General features: G+C 39.8%; 1 protein-coding gene across 5 annotated transcripts; it reads right to left on the bottom strand.

The window, feature by feature from the left end:
* Positions 1 to 2,668: 2,668 nt before the first annotated feature.
* Positions 2,669 to 4,894, bottom strand: LOC140823843 (EH domain-containing protein 1-like). 5 transcript variants are annotated; one of them, XM_073185366.1, is made up of 6 exons: positions 4,673 to 4,894; positions 3,900 to 4,585; positions 3,746 to 3,795; positions 3,540 to 3,668; positions 3,200 to 3,451; positions 2,669 to 3,104 (listed from the first exon to the last, which is right to left on the bottom strand). In XM_073185366.1, exons 2-6 carry the CDS (start codon positions 3,985 to 3,987, stop codon positions 3,021 to 3,023), a joined length of 603 nt encoding a protein of 200 aa, XP_073041467.1. In that variant the 5' UTR covers positions 3,988 to 4,585; positions 4,673 to 4,894; the 3' UTR covers positions 2,669 to 3,020. The 5 variants fall into 5 exon arrangements, 1 of the variants encoding a protein (XP_073041467.1); XR_012116297.1 differs by lacking the exons at positions 3,200 to 3,451; positions 3,540 to 3,668 and having other exon boundaries at positions 3,900 to 4,894; XR_012116295.1 differs by lacking the exons at positions 2,669 to 3,104; positions 3,200 to 3,451 and having other exon boundaries at positions 3,538 to 3,616; positions 3,708 to 3,795; positions 3,900 to 4,894.
* Positions 4,895 to 16,795: the final 11,901 nt, after the last annotated feature.

The following is a 16,795-nucleotide window of genomic DNA, read 5'->3' as shown; positions in this document are numbered from 1 at the left end:
TTCTAACATTTTTGACGTTACTACGTCAGGAAAATAATTGAATACCAAAATGTAACAAGATTTATTAGAAACAGATGATGGTGATATTTTTTTTCATACCTTTAAGATATCATTTGTCGCATAGAAACACAATGTTTGGTGCCCATGAATATGCACTAATAAGGGATAAATAGCATTTGTCCCGCATATGAATGAAAACATAAAAAAACACATAATTCCTGGATGAAATTAATGTCTATTAAAGCGTTGTGTTTTTTCTCAAAAACGATGCATAAAACCCATGCAAATGCGCTAAAGGTGTCTGATTTCGAAAAACACGGGGTTGAAAAAACTTTAATTTATATTGGTTGTTTATACTTTTTTCGATATTTTACATGGATGATAAATACAAATTTTCAGCATTTGTCCTATAAACCTGTGTATGCTTCACCGCTACATGATTATCTTTCCTTTATTTTTTTATAGTCGATTTTCTTGCCCTTTGTTCTCATGTTAAGTTAGAAGTTCACGAGTAAAGTTATCGACACTTATTATATTTGAACCTACAATGTGATAGAGATTATTGGCGAAAATTCCCAGGTTGCTCATTGACGTGGAAGTGATGTGCATACTATATTTATATAACATTTTATTGCTCGGAGCATATCCATATTGCTATATGATGATTTATGATTCACATGATAATATGCGGGTATGAGTACCATGTTTTCTCTTTTGGACATAAAAAGAAATGTGAAATGAGTTTGTAAATGAATACGTAAATGCTCAAAAGTTCATAATCCTTCAAATGAAATATATATCTGTTATTTATAGGAGGAAATCCCATGATTATCTTGTTTTCTGTGTCCACCTGCTAATTAGGGTAAGGTGGGTGCCCATACCCTACCCTTGATAACTTTTCTGACAGTAATGATTGTCAAGCATAAGGTGTCTCATACTGGTGCACTCGAGTGCAAGTGCTATTTTCGAGGTAGCCCGTGTAGAAATCATCCGAGAGCTTGTATGAAAGCCCGGGCCTCTGATAACCCGGGGAGAAAATGACTCGGACATTCTCCTGCTCGGTTTCTGATAAACTCCTCCTGCAAATTTACCGTGATTTGGGCTATCCATGTAATATCAAAACTGGTCATCCATGACCCAAGCTCTAATAGGGTATCACCACCCATCCTTTAAATAGTCGGGCTATAGTCATACTCGTTGTCCCGATCAGTCATGCTTGGACTTTAACAAAAAGAATGATCAACTTGTCTATAAAAGAATCGGGGGCGTCATTTCTCCCAGAGATGGGATGAGATGTCGGGGCCTCATATATCCCGGGCTTGAGATAAGATGTCGGGGCCTCGTGTCTCCTGGATTTAATGAATGATCGGGTGCGGAGCCCCAAGACAGGATACGGGTCTCTGGACTTAAAGAATGGTTGATGTGCAGAACCTGGAGCCAGGGAATGGAGCCCTGGGCTTATAGAATAACCAGTGTACGGAGCCCTGGACCGGAAAATGGATCTCGGGACTTGGAGTGGTCGAGGTGTGGAGCCCCGAGCCAGGGAATGGAGCCCCGAGCTTATAGAAAAACCAGGGTACGGAGCCCTGGGCCGAGGAATGAATCCCGGGACTTTGAAGCGGCTGAATTTGGTTGACAGTTTTTGTTGATCATGGTTTACTATTTTATATTTACTATTTTAATAATATTCAATATCATTTATTGTTTGCTTCATGGTACTCTGTATACGAGTGGTTACTCGTATGTACATACCGAAGAACCGTGCTTCTAACAATTGCTGATCATCACCTTGTGGACATCGAGCTAGCACACTGTACATGTCGTGACCTATGAGGGTGCAACTCGCAATCGTATCATTATAATCTGATTGAGTTTGTAAATTTATAGGGTCCAATAGAATTTTATAATAAATTTGCAAAAAAAAATCCAAATATAACATCAATTTTTTTAATATAAGTTTGGTTTGTTCGGTTTAACCGAAGTTTTTAAACTAAAAACTGAAGGGAACTAACAAATATTTTTAAAAATTAAAATCGAGTCTATTGCTACGTGAAAACCTAAGAAGTAGAGAGAGACATATTATGTAAACAAGCCGATTGTTTGAATTCAAAACTATTCGAATATACATGAAATCAATTAACAAAAATGAAAATTTTCAGCCATTCAGATTCCTTGAATTTTTCAACAATTCAGGAATGTCACAGCCAATCATTTCTTCCATAGCCTAAATCAGTTTAGGCTTCAGTTTCTCAAATTTATCAATGTTACAACGAGCCAAGACCTCCTTGAACCGACCCACGTCAGGAAAATCTGCCTCAGGAATATGATATTCTCGTTGGACCTGTGTTATTGATATTCCAATCATATAAACCACGAGTTTGTGTTTTATTGCATTATTTAAAAGGGCAAAACTAAGATATGTATTCGGTGGTTTACCTTTGCAAATACATTATCTAGTTCATCAATAAGTTTTTGTGAGTTTTTGTTTTGCCCCATAAAGCTGGAATTTCTTTCTTCAAATGGCTGACAATGTATGCATGGATCTTCACAGCTCTAGCACGTTTGATAAATTCTTTGACCTGGAAATGGACTTGAATTAGATTACCATTTCGAGAATATGAGTCGTAGTGCGAATAATCATTGCAGGCAGCAAATATAGCATGTCGAATGACCTGCAAATCACAGGAAATATGATTGACTTCAGTCCATGATTAACCAAGTTCAAAATATTTCAGATATATATGAGGTATAGATAACAGGGAAAATGGCAAAACTAATAATTAAGAATAAGAACGAGCAGAAATATCTATGCTCTGAAATTAGAAAAGTTCAATAGGAAATTTTTATGAAGTCTTTAAAAAAGGACAATGAAGTTTCAAGTCAATAATGCCCCAAAAACTCATTAATCAACTTGAAAATTAGAGAAGTTCGCTAGGCAATTAAACACTCATTAATCAACTTGATTTTAATGTCACTACTTGAAATGAAACTTTAAACTCCAAGGGTAAGAGATGAGAATACTACCCTATATAGACACACTCCATCTCTGGAGCATTCAAAACTTTCCCAAGTGACCACATTAGTGCCCCATAAACTCTCATCAACTGCAACATGCGGTAAGAATATTGTCAGAATCTTTATTATACAAGAATTGTACCATATAAAAATCCACATAAAATTACAACTCTGTTATCCTCACCTGTGGAGTGTCAACTTGATGTGCTTTATTCAGGATGACACATATCTTGTAATCATACCCACGTAATGATGAAATGACCTGCTTGAATTCATCGCTTACGCCGAGGTTATGAGGGTCAAACAAAAGGAGAATTAGATCACATTTTGCTGTAAACAATGATATTACACCTGTAAAATCGTAACTCCCTTGGGTCCGTTGTTTTTCGTCAGATAAAACCCCAATAGTGTCAACAAGTGTGATGTGTTCAAGCAATTGCAGGTAAAAATTGCATTAAACTTTCAAAAACTTAAGATTACAATCTTTGATAGGCTAAATGTCTCTAAAAAAACTCAAAACTTACGGGATGTGGCATTTGAGCACACTCGAATTTAGACAAAAAAGATCCACCAAAATTTACCAATCCAGTAAATGGCATATCTGCATGAACATCAACACTATTGCCAGGAATGATCCGTTCATCTTGCCCAGACTAAGAACATGAAAACGTATAACCAACGAAAAACCTTACACTCGAAAACAATACAAATCTCATCTCATTTCTAGTACCATGACTACAATGAATCTATCGGTGGTTGGCTCAGGCCTAATATGAGCACCTGAAAAGGATAAAGAACGTGTGTGTCACAAGCTAGAAAATAATAATTGACATGATGAACTATAAAGTTACTTAAATATTCTAAACGGTTACAAGATAACTAACCTGGATAGTTACACTGGAGGAAGTGTTTTATGAATGTGTTTTTTTCCAGTTGAGTACTGAACCAAAAGCATAACCATTGGTTTGACATCCAAATCACTACCCGTCTGTCAATAAAGAAAATATTTATAAGTAATTATATGCCCATGCAAAATAAAAATTTATGTTCTTCTTTACACAAAAATGCCGTCTAAAATCCACCCACCAAGGCAGGAGATACAAACTCATGAAAGAGATAGGTAGCTTATAGTGGCTTCAACTTTTCGTTGTATAACATTTCCAAACCATCAACAACCGAAGTAATGGCTGCAAATGAGGTGATGCTCTGGAGAAAATATTAAAAATTAAGAGTGAGACACTAGGAAAATAAAAATATATATAAAACTACATCCAAGTACCATGATGAATTATCGTATAAAATGATATTAGTACACAACAATTCAATGCTAGTCATTAACATAATGATGATTTACGTGTTTTTCGATGTAATAGTTTCACATTGACTAGCAGGAATCACCTATCATTATGTTCAAGTGCCTTTACCGTTTCCTCTCTTCAGCAAAAATGCAACTAACTGTTTTTGGACGAAGTTTGCAACAAACAATAAGTGAAACAAAATATAGCATTACCTTTTTTTGGACTTCTTGCTAAACAAACTCCTAACAAATTCGTATGCGACTGAGTACTTCCTGCATAGTTTTTAATGTCATTCTCATCAAAAGCACCATAAGAATCAAGATGATAATTTAGATCAAACAATTAAATATTTTACTAACCATTAGTTTCAGAATGGTCATTTGATACTGGAATTCTATGGTTCTGGGTGAGAAATGCCAGGGTGAAACCTCATTAGATCATAATATGGTGCAAAACAAATCAAAAAAGATTGAAAAGTACTTACTTTAACAAAGGTATCCAAACCTTCCATAGATAGAGGACTCAATGTTTCCGGATGATCTTCAATAACAAAACATTCAATTTGAGTTAAATGAACACTAACATATCACAAGTGGGTTGGGCCGTGACATTTGATATCAGAGCGACTCCGCGTGAGTTTGGGATGATGGGGCAAACCTCAGCGAGGATGCTGAGTCCTAAAAGAGGGGTGAGATGGTCCTTAGGCAAAATCTCACATCGCGAAACAACGGGAGAGATGCTGGGCATTTAAATGAGCGTGTAGCAACCCCTTGTGACATGTTTTAAAGCCGTAAGGCCTCGAGCTGAAGCGGACAATATCACAAATGGGCAAAACCGTGACATTTGGTATCAGAGCGACTCTACGTGAGTTTGGGATGGCGGGACAAACCTCAGCGAGGATGCTGAGTCCCGAAGGAGGAGGGGTGAGAAGGCCTTTAGGCGAAATCCCACATCGCTAAACAACGGGAGAGATGCTGGGCATTTAAATTAGCGTGTAGCAACCCATTTTGAAGCGTTATAAACCTGTGAGTTCTCGGGCGAAAGCGGACAATATCACAAGTGGGCTGGCCGTGACATTTGATATCAGAGCGACTCCGCGTAAGTTTGGGATGGTGGGGCAAACCTCAGCGAGAACGCCGAGTCCCGAAAAAGGGGTGAGAAGGCCCTTAGGCAAAATCTCACATCGCTAAACAACGAGAGAGATGTTGGGCATTTAAATGAGCGTGTAGCAATCCCATATGGCGTGTTTTAAAGCCGTGAGCCCTCGGGCTGAAGTTGATAATATCACAAGTGGGTTAGGCTGTGACATTTGGTATAAGAACGACTCCGGGTGAGTTTAGGATGGTGGGGCAAACTCAGCGAGGACGCTGAGTCCCGAAAAGAGGGGTGAGAAAGCTCTTAGGCGAAATCCCACATTGCTAAACAATGGAAGATGTTGGGCATTTAAATGAGCGTGTAGCAACCCCTTGTGACGCGATTTAAACACGTGAGATCTCGGGCCAAAGCAGGCAATATCACAAGTGGGCTGAGCCGTGACATTTGATATCTGAGCGACTCCGCGTGAGTTTGGGATGGTGGGGCAAACCTCAGCGAGGACACTGAGTCCCGAAAGGGGGATGAGAAGGCTCTTAGGCGAAATCTCATATCGCTAAACAACGGGAGATGCTGGGCATTTAAATTAGCGTGTAGCAACCCCTTGTGACGCGTTTTAAACCCCTGAGGCCCCAGGCGGAAGCGGACAATATCACTAGTGGACTGGACAGTGACATTTGGTATCAGAGCGACTCCGCGTGAGTTTGGGATGGTGGGGCAAACCTCAGCGAGGACGCTGAGTCCCGAAAGAGGTGGTAAGAAGGCCCTTAGGCAAAATCTCACATCGCTAAACATTGGGAGAGATGTTGGGCATTTAATTAGCATGTAGCAACCCCTTGTGACGCGTTTTAAACCCGTGAGGTCTCAGGCGAAAACGGACAATATCACAAGTGGGCTGACCCGTGACATTTGGTATCAGAACAACTCCGCGTGAGTTTGGGATGGTGGGCAAACTTCATCGAGGAAGCTGAGTCCCGAAAAGGGGGGGTGAGAAGACCCTTAGTCGAAATCCCACATCGCTAAACAACAGGAGAGATGATGTGCATTTAAATGAGCGTGTAGCAACCCCTTGTGACGTGTTTTAAAGCCGTGAGGCCTTGGGCCGAAACAGACGATATCACAAATGGGCTGGACCGTGACATTTGGTATCAGAGCGACTCCGCGTGAGTTTGGAATGGTGGGTCAAATCTCAGCAAGGATGCTGAGTCCCGAAAAAGGGGTGAGAAGGCCCTTAGACAAAATCCCACATTGCTAAACAACGGGAGAGATGCTGGGTATTTAAATTAACGTGTACAACCCCTTGTGACACGATTTAAACACGTAAGACCTCGGGCCTAAGCGGACAATATCACAAATGGGCTGGGCCGTGACATTAGATTTCAGAGCGACTCCACGTGAGGTTGGAATGGTGGGGCAAACCTCAGCGATGACGCTGAGTCCCGAAAGGGTGAGATGGCCCTTAGGCGAAATTTCACAACGCTAAAGAACGGGTGAGATTCTAGGCTTTTAAATGAGCATGTAGCAACCTCTTGTGACTTGTTTTAAAGCCGTGACGCCTCGGGCTGAAGCGAACAATATCAAAATTGGGCTGGACCGTGACATTTGATTTCAGAGCGACTCCGCGTGTGTTTGGGATTGTGGGGCAAACTTCAGCGTGGACGCTGAGTCCTGAAAAGGAGGTGAGATGGGCCTTACGCGAACTCCCACATCGCTAAACAATGGGAGAGATGCTGACATTTAAATGAGCGTGTAGCAACCCCTCGTGACGTGTTTTAAAGCAGTGTGGCCTCGGGATGAAGCGGACAATATCTCAAGTGGGCTGGACCATGACATTTGGTATTAGAGCGACTTCGCGTGAGTTTGGGATGGTGGGGCAAACCTCAGCGAGGACGCTGAGTCCCGAAAAGGAGGGGTGAGAAGGCCCTTAGACGAAATCTCACATCGCTAAACAACAGAAGATATGTTAGGCATTTAAATGATTGGGCAGCAACCCATTGTGACGCGTTTTAAAGCCATGAGGCCTCGTGCCGAAGCTGACAATAACTCAAGTGGGTTGTGCCGTGACATTTGGTATCAGAGCGACTTCTCGTGAGTTTGGAATGGTGGGACAAACCTCAGCAAGGACGCTGAGTCCCGAAAGGAGGGTGGTGAGAAGGCCCTTCAGCGAAATCCCACATCGCTAAACAACGGGAGAGATGCTGGGCATTTAAATGAGCGAGTAGCAACCCCTTGTGACGCTATTTAAACACGTGAGACCTCTGGCCAAAGCTGACAATATCACAAGTGGGCTAGGCCGTGACATTTGGTATCAGAGCGACTCCGCGAGAGTTTGGGATGGGGGGGCAAACCTCAGCGAGGACGCTGAGTCCTGAAAAGGGGGGTGAGAAGGCCTTTAGGCGAAATCCCATATAGCTAAACAACGGGAGAGATGCTGGACATTTTAATTAGTGTGTAGCAACCCCTTGTGAACCGTTTTAAACCCATGAGTTCTCGGGCTGAAGCGGACAATTTCACAAGTGGGCTGGCCGTGACATTTGATATCAGAGCGACTCCGCGTAAGTTTGGGATGGTGGGGCAAACCTCAACGAGGACGCTGAGTCCCCAAAGAGGGGATGAGAAGGCCCTTAAGCGAAATCTCACATCGCTAAACAACGGGAGATATGTTGGGCATTTAAATAAGCGTGTAACAATCTCATGTGACGTGTTTTAAAGTCGTGAGGCCTCGGGCCGAAGTTGACAATATCACAAGTGGGTTAGGACGTGACATTTTGTATCAGAGCGACTCCGAGTGAGTTTGGAATGGTGGGGCAAACCTCAGCGAGGACGTTGAGTCCCGAAAGGGGGGTGAGAAAGCTCTTAGGCGAAATTACATATCGCTAAACAACGGGAGATGCTGGGCATTTAAATGAGCGTGTAGCAACCTTTTGTGACGCGTTTAAACCCCTGAGGCCTCGGGCGGAAGCGGACAATATCACAAGTGGACTGGACAGTTACATTTAGTAACAGAGCGACTCCGCGTGAGTTTGAGATGATGGGGCAAACCTCAGCGAGGACGCTGAGTCCCGAAAGGAGGGGGTGATAAGGCCCTTCGGCGAAATCTCACATCACTAAACAACGGGAGAGATGCTGGGCATTTAAATGAGCGTGTAGCAACCTTTTGTTACGCGATTTGAACACGTGAGACCTCGGGCCAAAGCTGACAATATCACAAGTTGGCTAGACCGTGACATTTGGTATCAGAGCGACTCCGCGAGTGTTTGGGATGGGGGGGGGGGGGGGCAAACCTCAGCGATGAAGCTGAGTCCTAAAAAGGGGGTGAGAACACCCTTAGGCGAAATTTCATATCGCTAAACAACGGGAGAGATGCTGGACATTTTAATTAGTGTGTAGCAACCCTTTGTGAAACGTTTTAAACCATGAGGTCTCGGGTGAAGGCGGGCAATATCACAAGTGGGTCGGCCGTGAGATTTGGTATCTGAGCGACTACACATCAGTTTGGGATGGTGGGGAAAACCTCAGCGAGGACGCTAAGTCCCGAAAGAGGGGATGAGAAGGCCCTTAGGCGAAATCTCACATCGCTAAACAATGGGAGAGATGTTGGGCATTTAAATGAGCGTGTAGCAACCCCCTGTGACGCGTTTTAAAGCCATGAGGCCTCGGGGCGAAGCTGACAATATCACAAGTGGGTTGGACCGCGACATTCGGTATCAGAGCTACTCCGCGTGAGTTTGGGATGGTAATGAAAACCTCAGCGATGATGCTGAGTCCCGAAAGGGGGGGTTAGAAGGCCTTAAGGCGAAATCCCATGTCGTTAAACAACGGAAGAGATGTTGTGCATTTAAATGAGCGTGTAGCAACCCCTTGTGACGCTATTTAAACACGTGAGACCTCGGGCCAAAGCGGACAATATCACAAGTGGGCTGGGCCGTGATATTTGGTATCAGAGCAACTCCGCGTGAGTTTGGGATGGTGGGGCAAACCTCAGCAAATACGGAGAGTCCCGAAAGAGAGGTGAGAAGGCCTTAGGCGAAATCCCAAATTGCTAAACAACAGGAGAGATGATGGGCATTTAAATGAACGTGTAGCGATCCCTTGTGACGCGTTTTAAAGCCGTGAGGCCTCGGGGCGAAGCAGAAAATATCACAAATGAGCTGGGCCGTGATATTTGCTATCAGAGCGACTCCGCGTGAATCTGGGATAGTGGGCCAAATCTCTGCGAGGACACTAAGTCCCTAAAAGTGGGTGAAAAGGCCTTTAGGAGAAATCACACATCACTAAACAACGGGAGAGATGCTGGACATTTAAATGAGCGTGTAGCAACCCCTTGTGACGCGTTTCAAAGCCGTGGGACCTCGGGCTGAAGCGGACAATATCACAAGTGGGCTGGGCCGTGATATTTGGTATCAGAGCGACTCTACGTGAGTTTGTGATGGTGTGAAAAAAACTCAGCGAAGACACTGAGTCCCTAAAAGGAGGTGAGATGGCCTTTAGGAGAAATCCTACATAGCTAAACAACGGGAGATATGTTAGGCATTTAAATGAACATGTAGCAACCCCTTGTGACGTGTTTTAAACCCGTGAGGCCTTGAGCCGAAGCGGACAATATCACAAGTGGGCTGGGCCGTGACATTTGGTATCAGAACGACTCCGGGGGAGTTTGGGATGGTGGGACAAACCTCAGCGAGGACGCTGAGTCCCGAAAGGAGAGTGTGAGAAGGCTTTAGGCGAAATCCCACATCGCTAAACAACGGGAGAGATGTTGGACATTTATATGAGCCTGTAGCAACCCCTTGTTACGTGTTTTAAACCCGTGAGGCCTCGGGCCAAAGCGGACAATATCACAAGTGGGTTGGGCTATGACATGTGGTATGAGAGCCAATGTGTGGGCGCTCCACGATGTGACGCATTTTAAAACCGTGAGGCCTCGGGCCAAAGTTGAAAATATCACAAGTGGGTTGAGCCGTGACATGTGGTATGAGAGCCAGTGTGTGGGCGCCGCACGATGTGACGCGTTTTAAACTCGTGAGCCCTCGAGCCAAAGTGGACAATATCACAAGTGGGTTGGGCCGTGACATTTGGTATCAGAGCTACTCCGCGTGAGTTTGGGATGGTGGGTCAAACTCAGCGAAGACGCTGAGTCCCGAAAGGGGGGGTGAGAAGGTCCTCGGGCAAAGATGAAACCGTTGGAAAAATTAATACTTGTTTGATGTTGATGCTTTTAGGTCCATGTAGGTACTTAGTAATTAATATTGTTATGATAATTAAACAAAAATGGAACATTTTAATAGTAACAAGTTAGCTACATCGTATATGGTTATATTAATACCAACTTTCTAGCACAACAATATCGTTACGTGCAATCATCCAAGTGAACAAGAAATAAAAAATATCCGTCCGTAATCTTATAATCTAGATTTTTGAATTACTTTTATTTAATGATAATCATTGATAGTTTTGCCCACCAGAAAGAAACCATGGTACATGTCTTGGAGATTATCGTTGTCGTTGGGTGCCGCTCCGTGCTCTAACTCTGTCACTAACCCTTTGGAAAATAATCATGTGAGCTTCAATCTTTTCTTTACATTGTGCGGCAAAGCCGTGATAGTCAAGGAGTTGGCGAACTTCTAGTCGTCCTTCTCCAAATCAATCAGGTCGTGATCTTTGTGGACTTTTTGTGAGAATTTTTCGAATACGAGGAAAACAAACCTCGGAAGGTAGCTGGCGAGCAAATAACCAAATAATTTTCTGACGTCTTTGGTCATCTTTTCCTATATAATACTCAAGAAAGCACCTTGAAACAAACTGGATAATTCATAGTTGTAGTCATCCAGAAGAACAATTTCAGCCAGATAAATGCTGATAAAGGTGAACACAAGAGCCCCTACCCCCTTACCTTTCTTAAGTTGCTCCGGAATGTCCACAGAAGCCGAAGCGAAAAGGCTCGACATTACCACTTCAAAGAGCAGGAATAAGAGCCTCCAAGGGATACTAACATGGTAAACGAGTACATCTCGATAAAGAAATCCTAGTGTATGAATGAGATAAGGCCATAGAAACGTCGCAACGATCAAGCACACGTAACCTTTTTATGAACACGAAAAATGTTCGTATTTCCAAACAGCACCACATCTATCACCCTGGAAACAAATCCAAAAGAGGCCGTATATCTTCTACTGTAGTTTTGAATCCTCGCAGCCCACCTATCGGTGAAGAAACGAAAGTCCATGTGAGAACTCAAATTTTGGGCATGTAATTAATTAAATATAGACATGTATAACAATTTATTTTCGATTTATAATAAATTTGAAAATATTAAATAATACATGGTATTTGAAATTCCAAGTCAATAAATACATGGAATTCAAAATTCAGTACAAATCATGTATTAATTTCGAAATAAGGCTGGATATCAATCAAATTTAGAAGAAAATATTCCATACAAGGCAGTTTTTCTCAACAAAGAAGCATATCAATTGTTATAGAAGGAGCATCTCGAAATTTATGGAATGAGCATCTCTCAATTTTGGAAAGAATATCAATCGAATTATGGTATGATTTGCACCTCACCCTATAAATACCACCCTACATTTATACCATTCTAAACACTCTAAACTTCAAAAATTGCTCTCCACGTGCTGCTGAATTTTCGAAATTTTGCTCTTCAAAAAAGAATTCTGCACGAGTTATCAAAATTCTGTCCAACTTTCATAAATTTGTTTCTCTCTCTCGGGTGCTCAGAATCCGATCTCCATTTGTTTCGAATATGATTTCATATGTTTTCAACAACATATCCAAATTGCAGCAAAATCCAACGGTGAGTTTTTAGTTTATAGCCTTCGTAAGAAAACTGCTCATATTTTAGGCGAGAAAACAGCATACATACGGTTTTTCGTCCATAAGCGGGTTAAAACGACTTCCAAACCCGATCTCCACCGTTCATAATTTATTTGACGTCCTTGAAAACATACTGTTCAATTTGAGCCCGATCGAACGGTGCAATAAGGCGCAGGGAATTTTTAAAGACGGCTGATTTTCCGGTAGATGTGTTGCTGCGTTTTCGAAGTGCCGTTTGGGTGATTCTTCTATGATTTTCGAATTCTTCAAGTTTCTTCCAATCTAAGGTAAGTGGGCTTGTTTTAAAATATATTGCGTACGAATTATTTCATTTTCGAAAGTTTCGGTTGAGCACCTTCACTCTGTTCCTACGTTCTTTTTTATACGATTTTGGTACGTTTACGTATTGGCACTGTGAGGATTCACTTAAAATGGGTGGGAATCCCAACATATGGCCCTTCACGGTGGGATATAACCGTTTTATGGCCTTGCCTCCTTAGAAGATTAAAATTAGGGACTGATATCAGTAACTCATAGAAGGTGGAAAAATAGCAGTGCTGTTATGATATGAATATGATGATATATTATGAAAAGCATGATATGTTTATGTGTTATTTTCAAAAATTGTGTAAATATTTTTATGTTGTGCTCGAACAGTCCCCACTTGCTGAGTGACGACCATATCACTCACCCCTTACTCTACCCTCCCCAGACAAATCAGAAGAAGAAATAGATAAATTAGAATCGGACACCAGGTTTTGGAATGATAGTGGACGCATGAAGAATTTTAATAAAGAATATGTTCTTCTGAGTTTTTAATTCAAGTTATAAATGCTTCCGCGTATTTGTATCATTTTCAGAGTTATTATTGTAAAGAAGATTTCATTTTGATGGTATTTATGATATATAAACTGGTTTTGGTTTATACTATACTACGAGGCTTGTTTTTTAGCAATTATGTGTTTTTGAATAATGCCGGTGTCGACTAACTCCGGTCTCGAGACGTGACAGTCCATATTTAATCACTGCCAAAAAAAAAGGATATGCATGAGCCATAGAACAAGGAAAGAAGGAATAGAAGAGAGACGATAGTCAAAACTAAAACATGTCTTACAAAAACGCAACGGAGAATTAATCAAGAGAATAGTTTGTTGGATAATTTTGATGCTTAATGAATGAAAATTAAGCAAATAAATCAATGTATTTGACTGAAAAAAATTCGAAACGAAGAACGAAGTTTATTGAACGAATATTAAGTTCGGTGGTTCTGAACTAAACTCGAAAAGAGTTCATCAAATGTTGAAAGAACTTCAAACGAGTAGTCGGAACATGTAAGGGACGAAAACCAGGAAAAAAAAAGGAAAATAAAAAAAATAAAAAAATCGATCGTGAATATAAGCAGGCGCGTTCTTGCGCCTGCCTGTAGCATGTGCGCACGGAGCTGCGCACATGTGCGTGTGCCTGTCGAGAGCTCTCGGTAGCGCACGCGCCCCTTCGGGTTTTTTCGTGTCCCTTCGGATTTTTCTGGTATTTTTTCATTTTCTGGCATTTTTTGATGATTGTGGTCAGTTACAATGGCCAAGGGACACCACTATGAATGAATAATCATGTCTTTTCACATGAAAAACATTAAATATTGATTTATTAAAAATCAAAAACACATACGCAAAAACATAACATCATTTTGCATATTGTTCTTCTTCCTTCTTCAACAAGAGAGAGTTCTTTCATTTCTTTGTTATAGAAATTGAATATTTGAGTGTTTATTATTCAAGAGTTGTAGTTGTATTTTGGGAGAAGATTGCCACAAACCTCTAGCACATTGTGAAGGGTGAATTATTCTTAAGGAGAAAGTGTTCAACACTTGCCTCTACAAGCCATTTATTTGTTTTCTTCTTGTTTTTCCTATCACATTTGAATACCACAACCAACATAGTTAGCATGAATCAATTCCGGACCGAAATTAAGCATTACCTGATCAGTATGCATGTGGCGCTGAAGAAACGTTGTTCTATTGCCATATATAAACTCCAACGAGCCTTTTTCTTTCATTGTTTGGCGTAAATTCTTGGGATTTATTTTTGGAAGCTTTTTATTTTCTATATATGGAAATTTAAAAATTTTGTACCTGATTATAACATAAATTTCTTTTCAATTTGAAATAATTTTTAAAATTTTATATTTTTAAATAAATTTATTAATTTAAAAGTTAAATCATTTATTCCATATATACATATGCGTATACATATAGATTTATATATATGATTGTATTTGAATTATATATATATATACACATATTTGAAAATAATATTATTAATTATCGTGTTGATATAATTTTTTATAAAAATATGATAGTTTACAAATTAAATTAAATTCTAAATAAAAATAATCAATTTTTTAATTTAAATTTTAATTTTATTGGCCAAAAAAATTTATGATTTCTTATATCTAGTATAATAATTTAATTAAAAAACTAATGCTTATAATTTTTAACAAAATTAGAAGTAAAAAAATAAAGAAATAAAATGTAGTTTTTAAACAACATAGGAAACAAATTATTTTAGCAATTATATCATAAAATTTCTTTATAAATTATAGCTTAAAATCTTTAATTTTTTTATCATACTTGTTGCGAAGCTATTCAAATATTAAGAATTAAACGGCGTTATTGTTTTGGATCGTCTTTTATTATTATTGAATATTACATTCATATCATAAATTAAAAATCACAAAATTAATTCTAAAATTCAAATATTCATGTGATATTAAAATAAAAAATTATCAAACAAACAGACAACCAAAAAATAAAATATCTAAAAATAAAAAAGAAAATATATATTAAAACCAACTTTATATAAACAGGACATGCTATATTTGCTACATGCAATGATTATTAGCACTACGACTCATATTCTCGAATGGAAATCTAATTCCAGGTCAAAGAATTTATCAAACGTCTAGAGTCGTGAAGATCCATGCGTACATAATCAGCCATCTGAAGAAGAAAATTCCAGCTTTATGGGGCAAAACAAAAACTAAGAAAAAAACTTACTAATGAACTAGGTAATGTAACATCTCAGATTCAACGACTGTCTCTACTGTACCAAGACGAGTCTTTCCAGCGTGTTTATTTCCTCACTCACACGCATCCTATGAGAGAAATATACAAGCCACAAGAAAAGGGAGGACTTGGCAGAAATGTTGGTGCTCGCATGGTAGAACCTTATCGCTCGGGCGCAAGAAAGAGAGAAGTTGGCAGAAGAGTTGGCGCCCGAGCGACAGAATCTTACCGCTCGGGCACAAGTGGAAAACAGAAGAGTCGGTGCTTGGGCGGTAGAATCTTACCGCTCAAACATGAGTGTTGTACGTTGGAAGGAAAAGATAAGGGAGTCGGCCCTCGGGCGATAGAATATTACCGCCTGAGCAGGACTCAAATTTGAAAAAATTTTGAGAATGATTTCTTGCCTTCTGCTGGATTCTTACTAAGTGAGGCTGCAAAGTTGGCATATGGGAAAAAATAGGCATGAAAAATAAGACTTTTCAGCAGCCACAAAGTTTGGAGGAGAAAAAAAACTTGGAGTGAAGAAATTGAAGATTTTCGAGCACCGTCTTTCTCGTTTTCATCACGTCTAGTATTTCTAGCTTAAAACTTATTGTTTAAGCATTGTTTTACGTATTTTTATCATGAATTATAGGAGATAACTTTTCATATTTTTTCTCTCCCGATTTCAGTTCTCCGGGAATTTCACCTGCAAATTCATCAAGTACGAGTGAGCCACGATCATATGCATATGCTAATTCTAAAAAGAACAAAATATAGATGAAATACACGCACACACAATACAAACACACCCAAAACTAATGCAATAACACACGTACTAAAAACACATATCACATTCGTTGAAAGACCAGAAGATTTTTCAAAATAATAAGCTTCAATGTAAAGCATGTTCTCTTGGAAAACTTATTATAAGACAATCACCAGCTAAAATCCAAACTGAATTACCTATGTTTCTTGAATGTATTCAGGGTGATATCTGTAGGTCAATTCATCTATCATGTGGACCATTTAGATATTTAATGGTGTTGATCGATACATCCAGCAGATGGTCACATGTATGTTTATTATCAACTCGGAATGTTGCATTTGCAAGATTACTTGCCCAAATAATAAAATTGTGAAAATCAATTTCCCGATTATACAATCAAGAAAATTAGATTTGATAATGCTGGTGAATTTACTTTTCAGACTTTCAATGATCATTGTATGTCAATGAGAATCACTGTTGAGCATCATGTTGCTCATGTAAATACACAAAATGGATTAGCTGAATCATTGATTAAACGTCTACAACTTATTGCTAGACCAATTATTATGAAAACAAAATTCTCTATTTCTATATGGGGACATGCAGTTTTACATGCTGATGCATTAATTCGCATTAGATCAAGTACATATCATAAATACTCCCCATTGCAGCTTGCATTTGGTAAAGAACCAGACATTCTCAACTGATAATTTTTGGATGTATGGTATATGTGCTATTGCACCGCCT

This window comes from Primulina eburnea, chromosome 2 (assembly GCF_022965805.1).
Source record: "Primulina eburnea isolate SZY01 chromosome 2, ASM2296580v1, whole genome shotgun sequence".
Lineage (NCBI taxonomy): Eukaryota > Viridiplantae > Streptophyta > Magnoliopsida > Lamiales > Gesneriaceae > Primulina > Primulina eburnea.
This window is presented reverse-complemented; position numbering and strand designations above follow the sequence as displayed.

Bases quoted from the DNA above. Each gene is read 5' to 3' on its own strand.
- LOC140823843 (XM_073185366.1), bottom strand. From the start codon at position 3,987: ATGTCAAACCAATGGTTATGCTTTTGGTTCAGTACTCAACTGGAAAAA. The intron at 3,796-3,899 runs GTTAGTTATCTT...TATCCTTTTCAG, and splicing joins CCTCCAGTGTAACTATCCAG to GTGCTCATATTAGGCCTGAG. The intron at 3,669-3,745 runs GTACTAGAAATG...TCATGTTCTTAG, and splicing joins ATAGATTCATTGTAGTCATG to TCTGGGCAAGATGAACGGAT.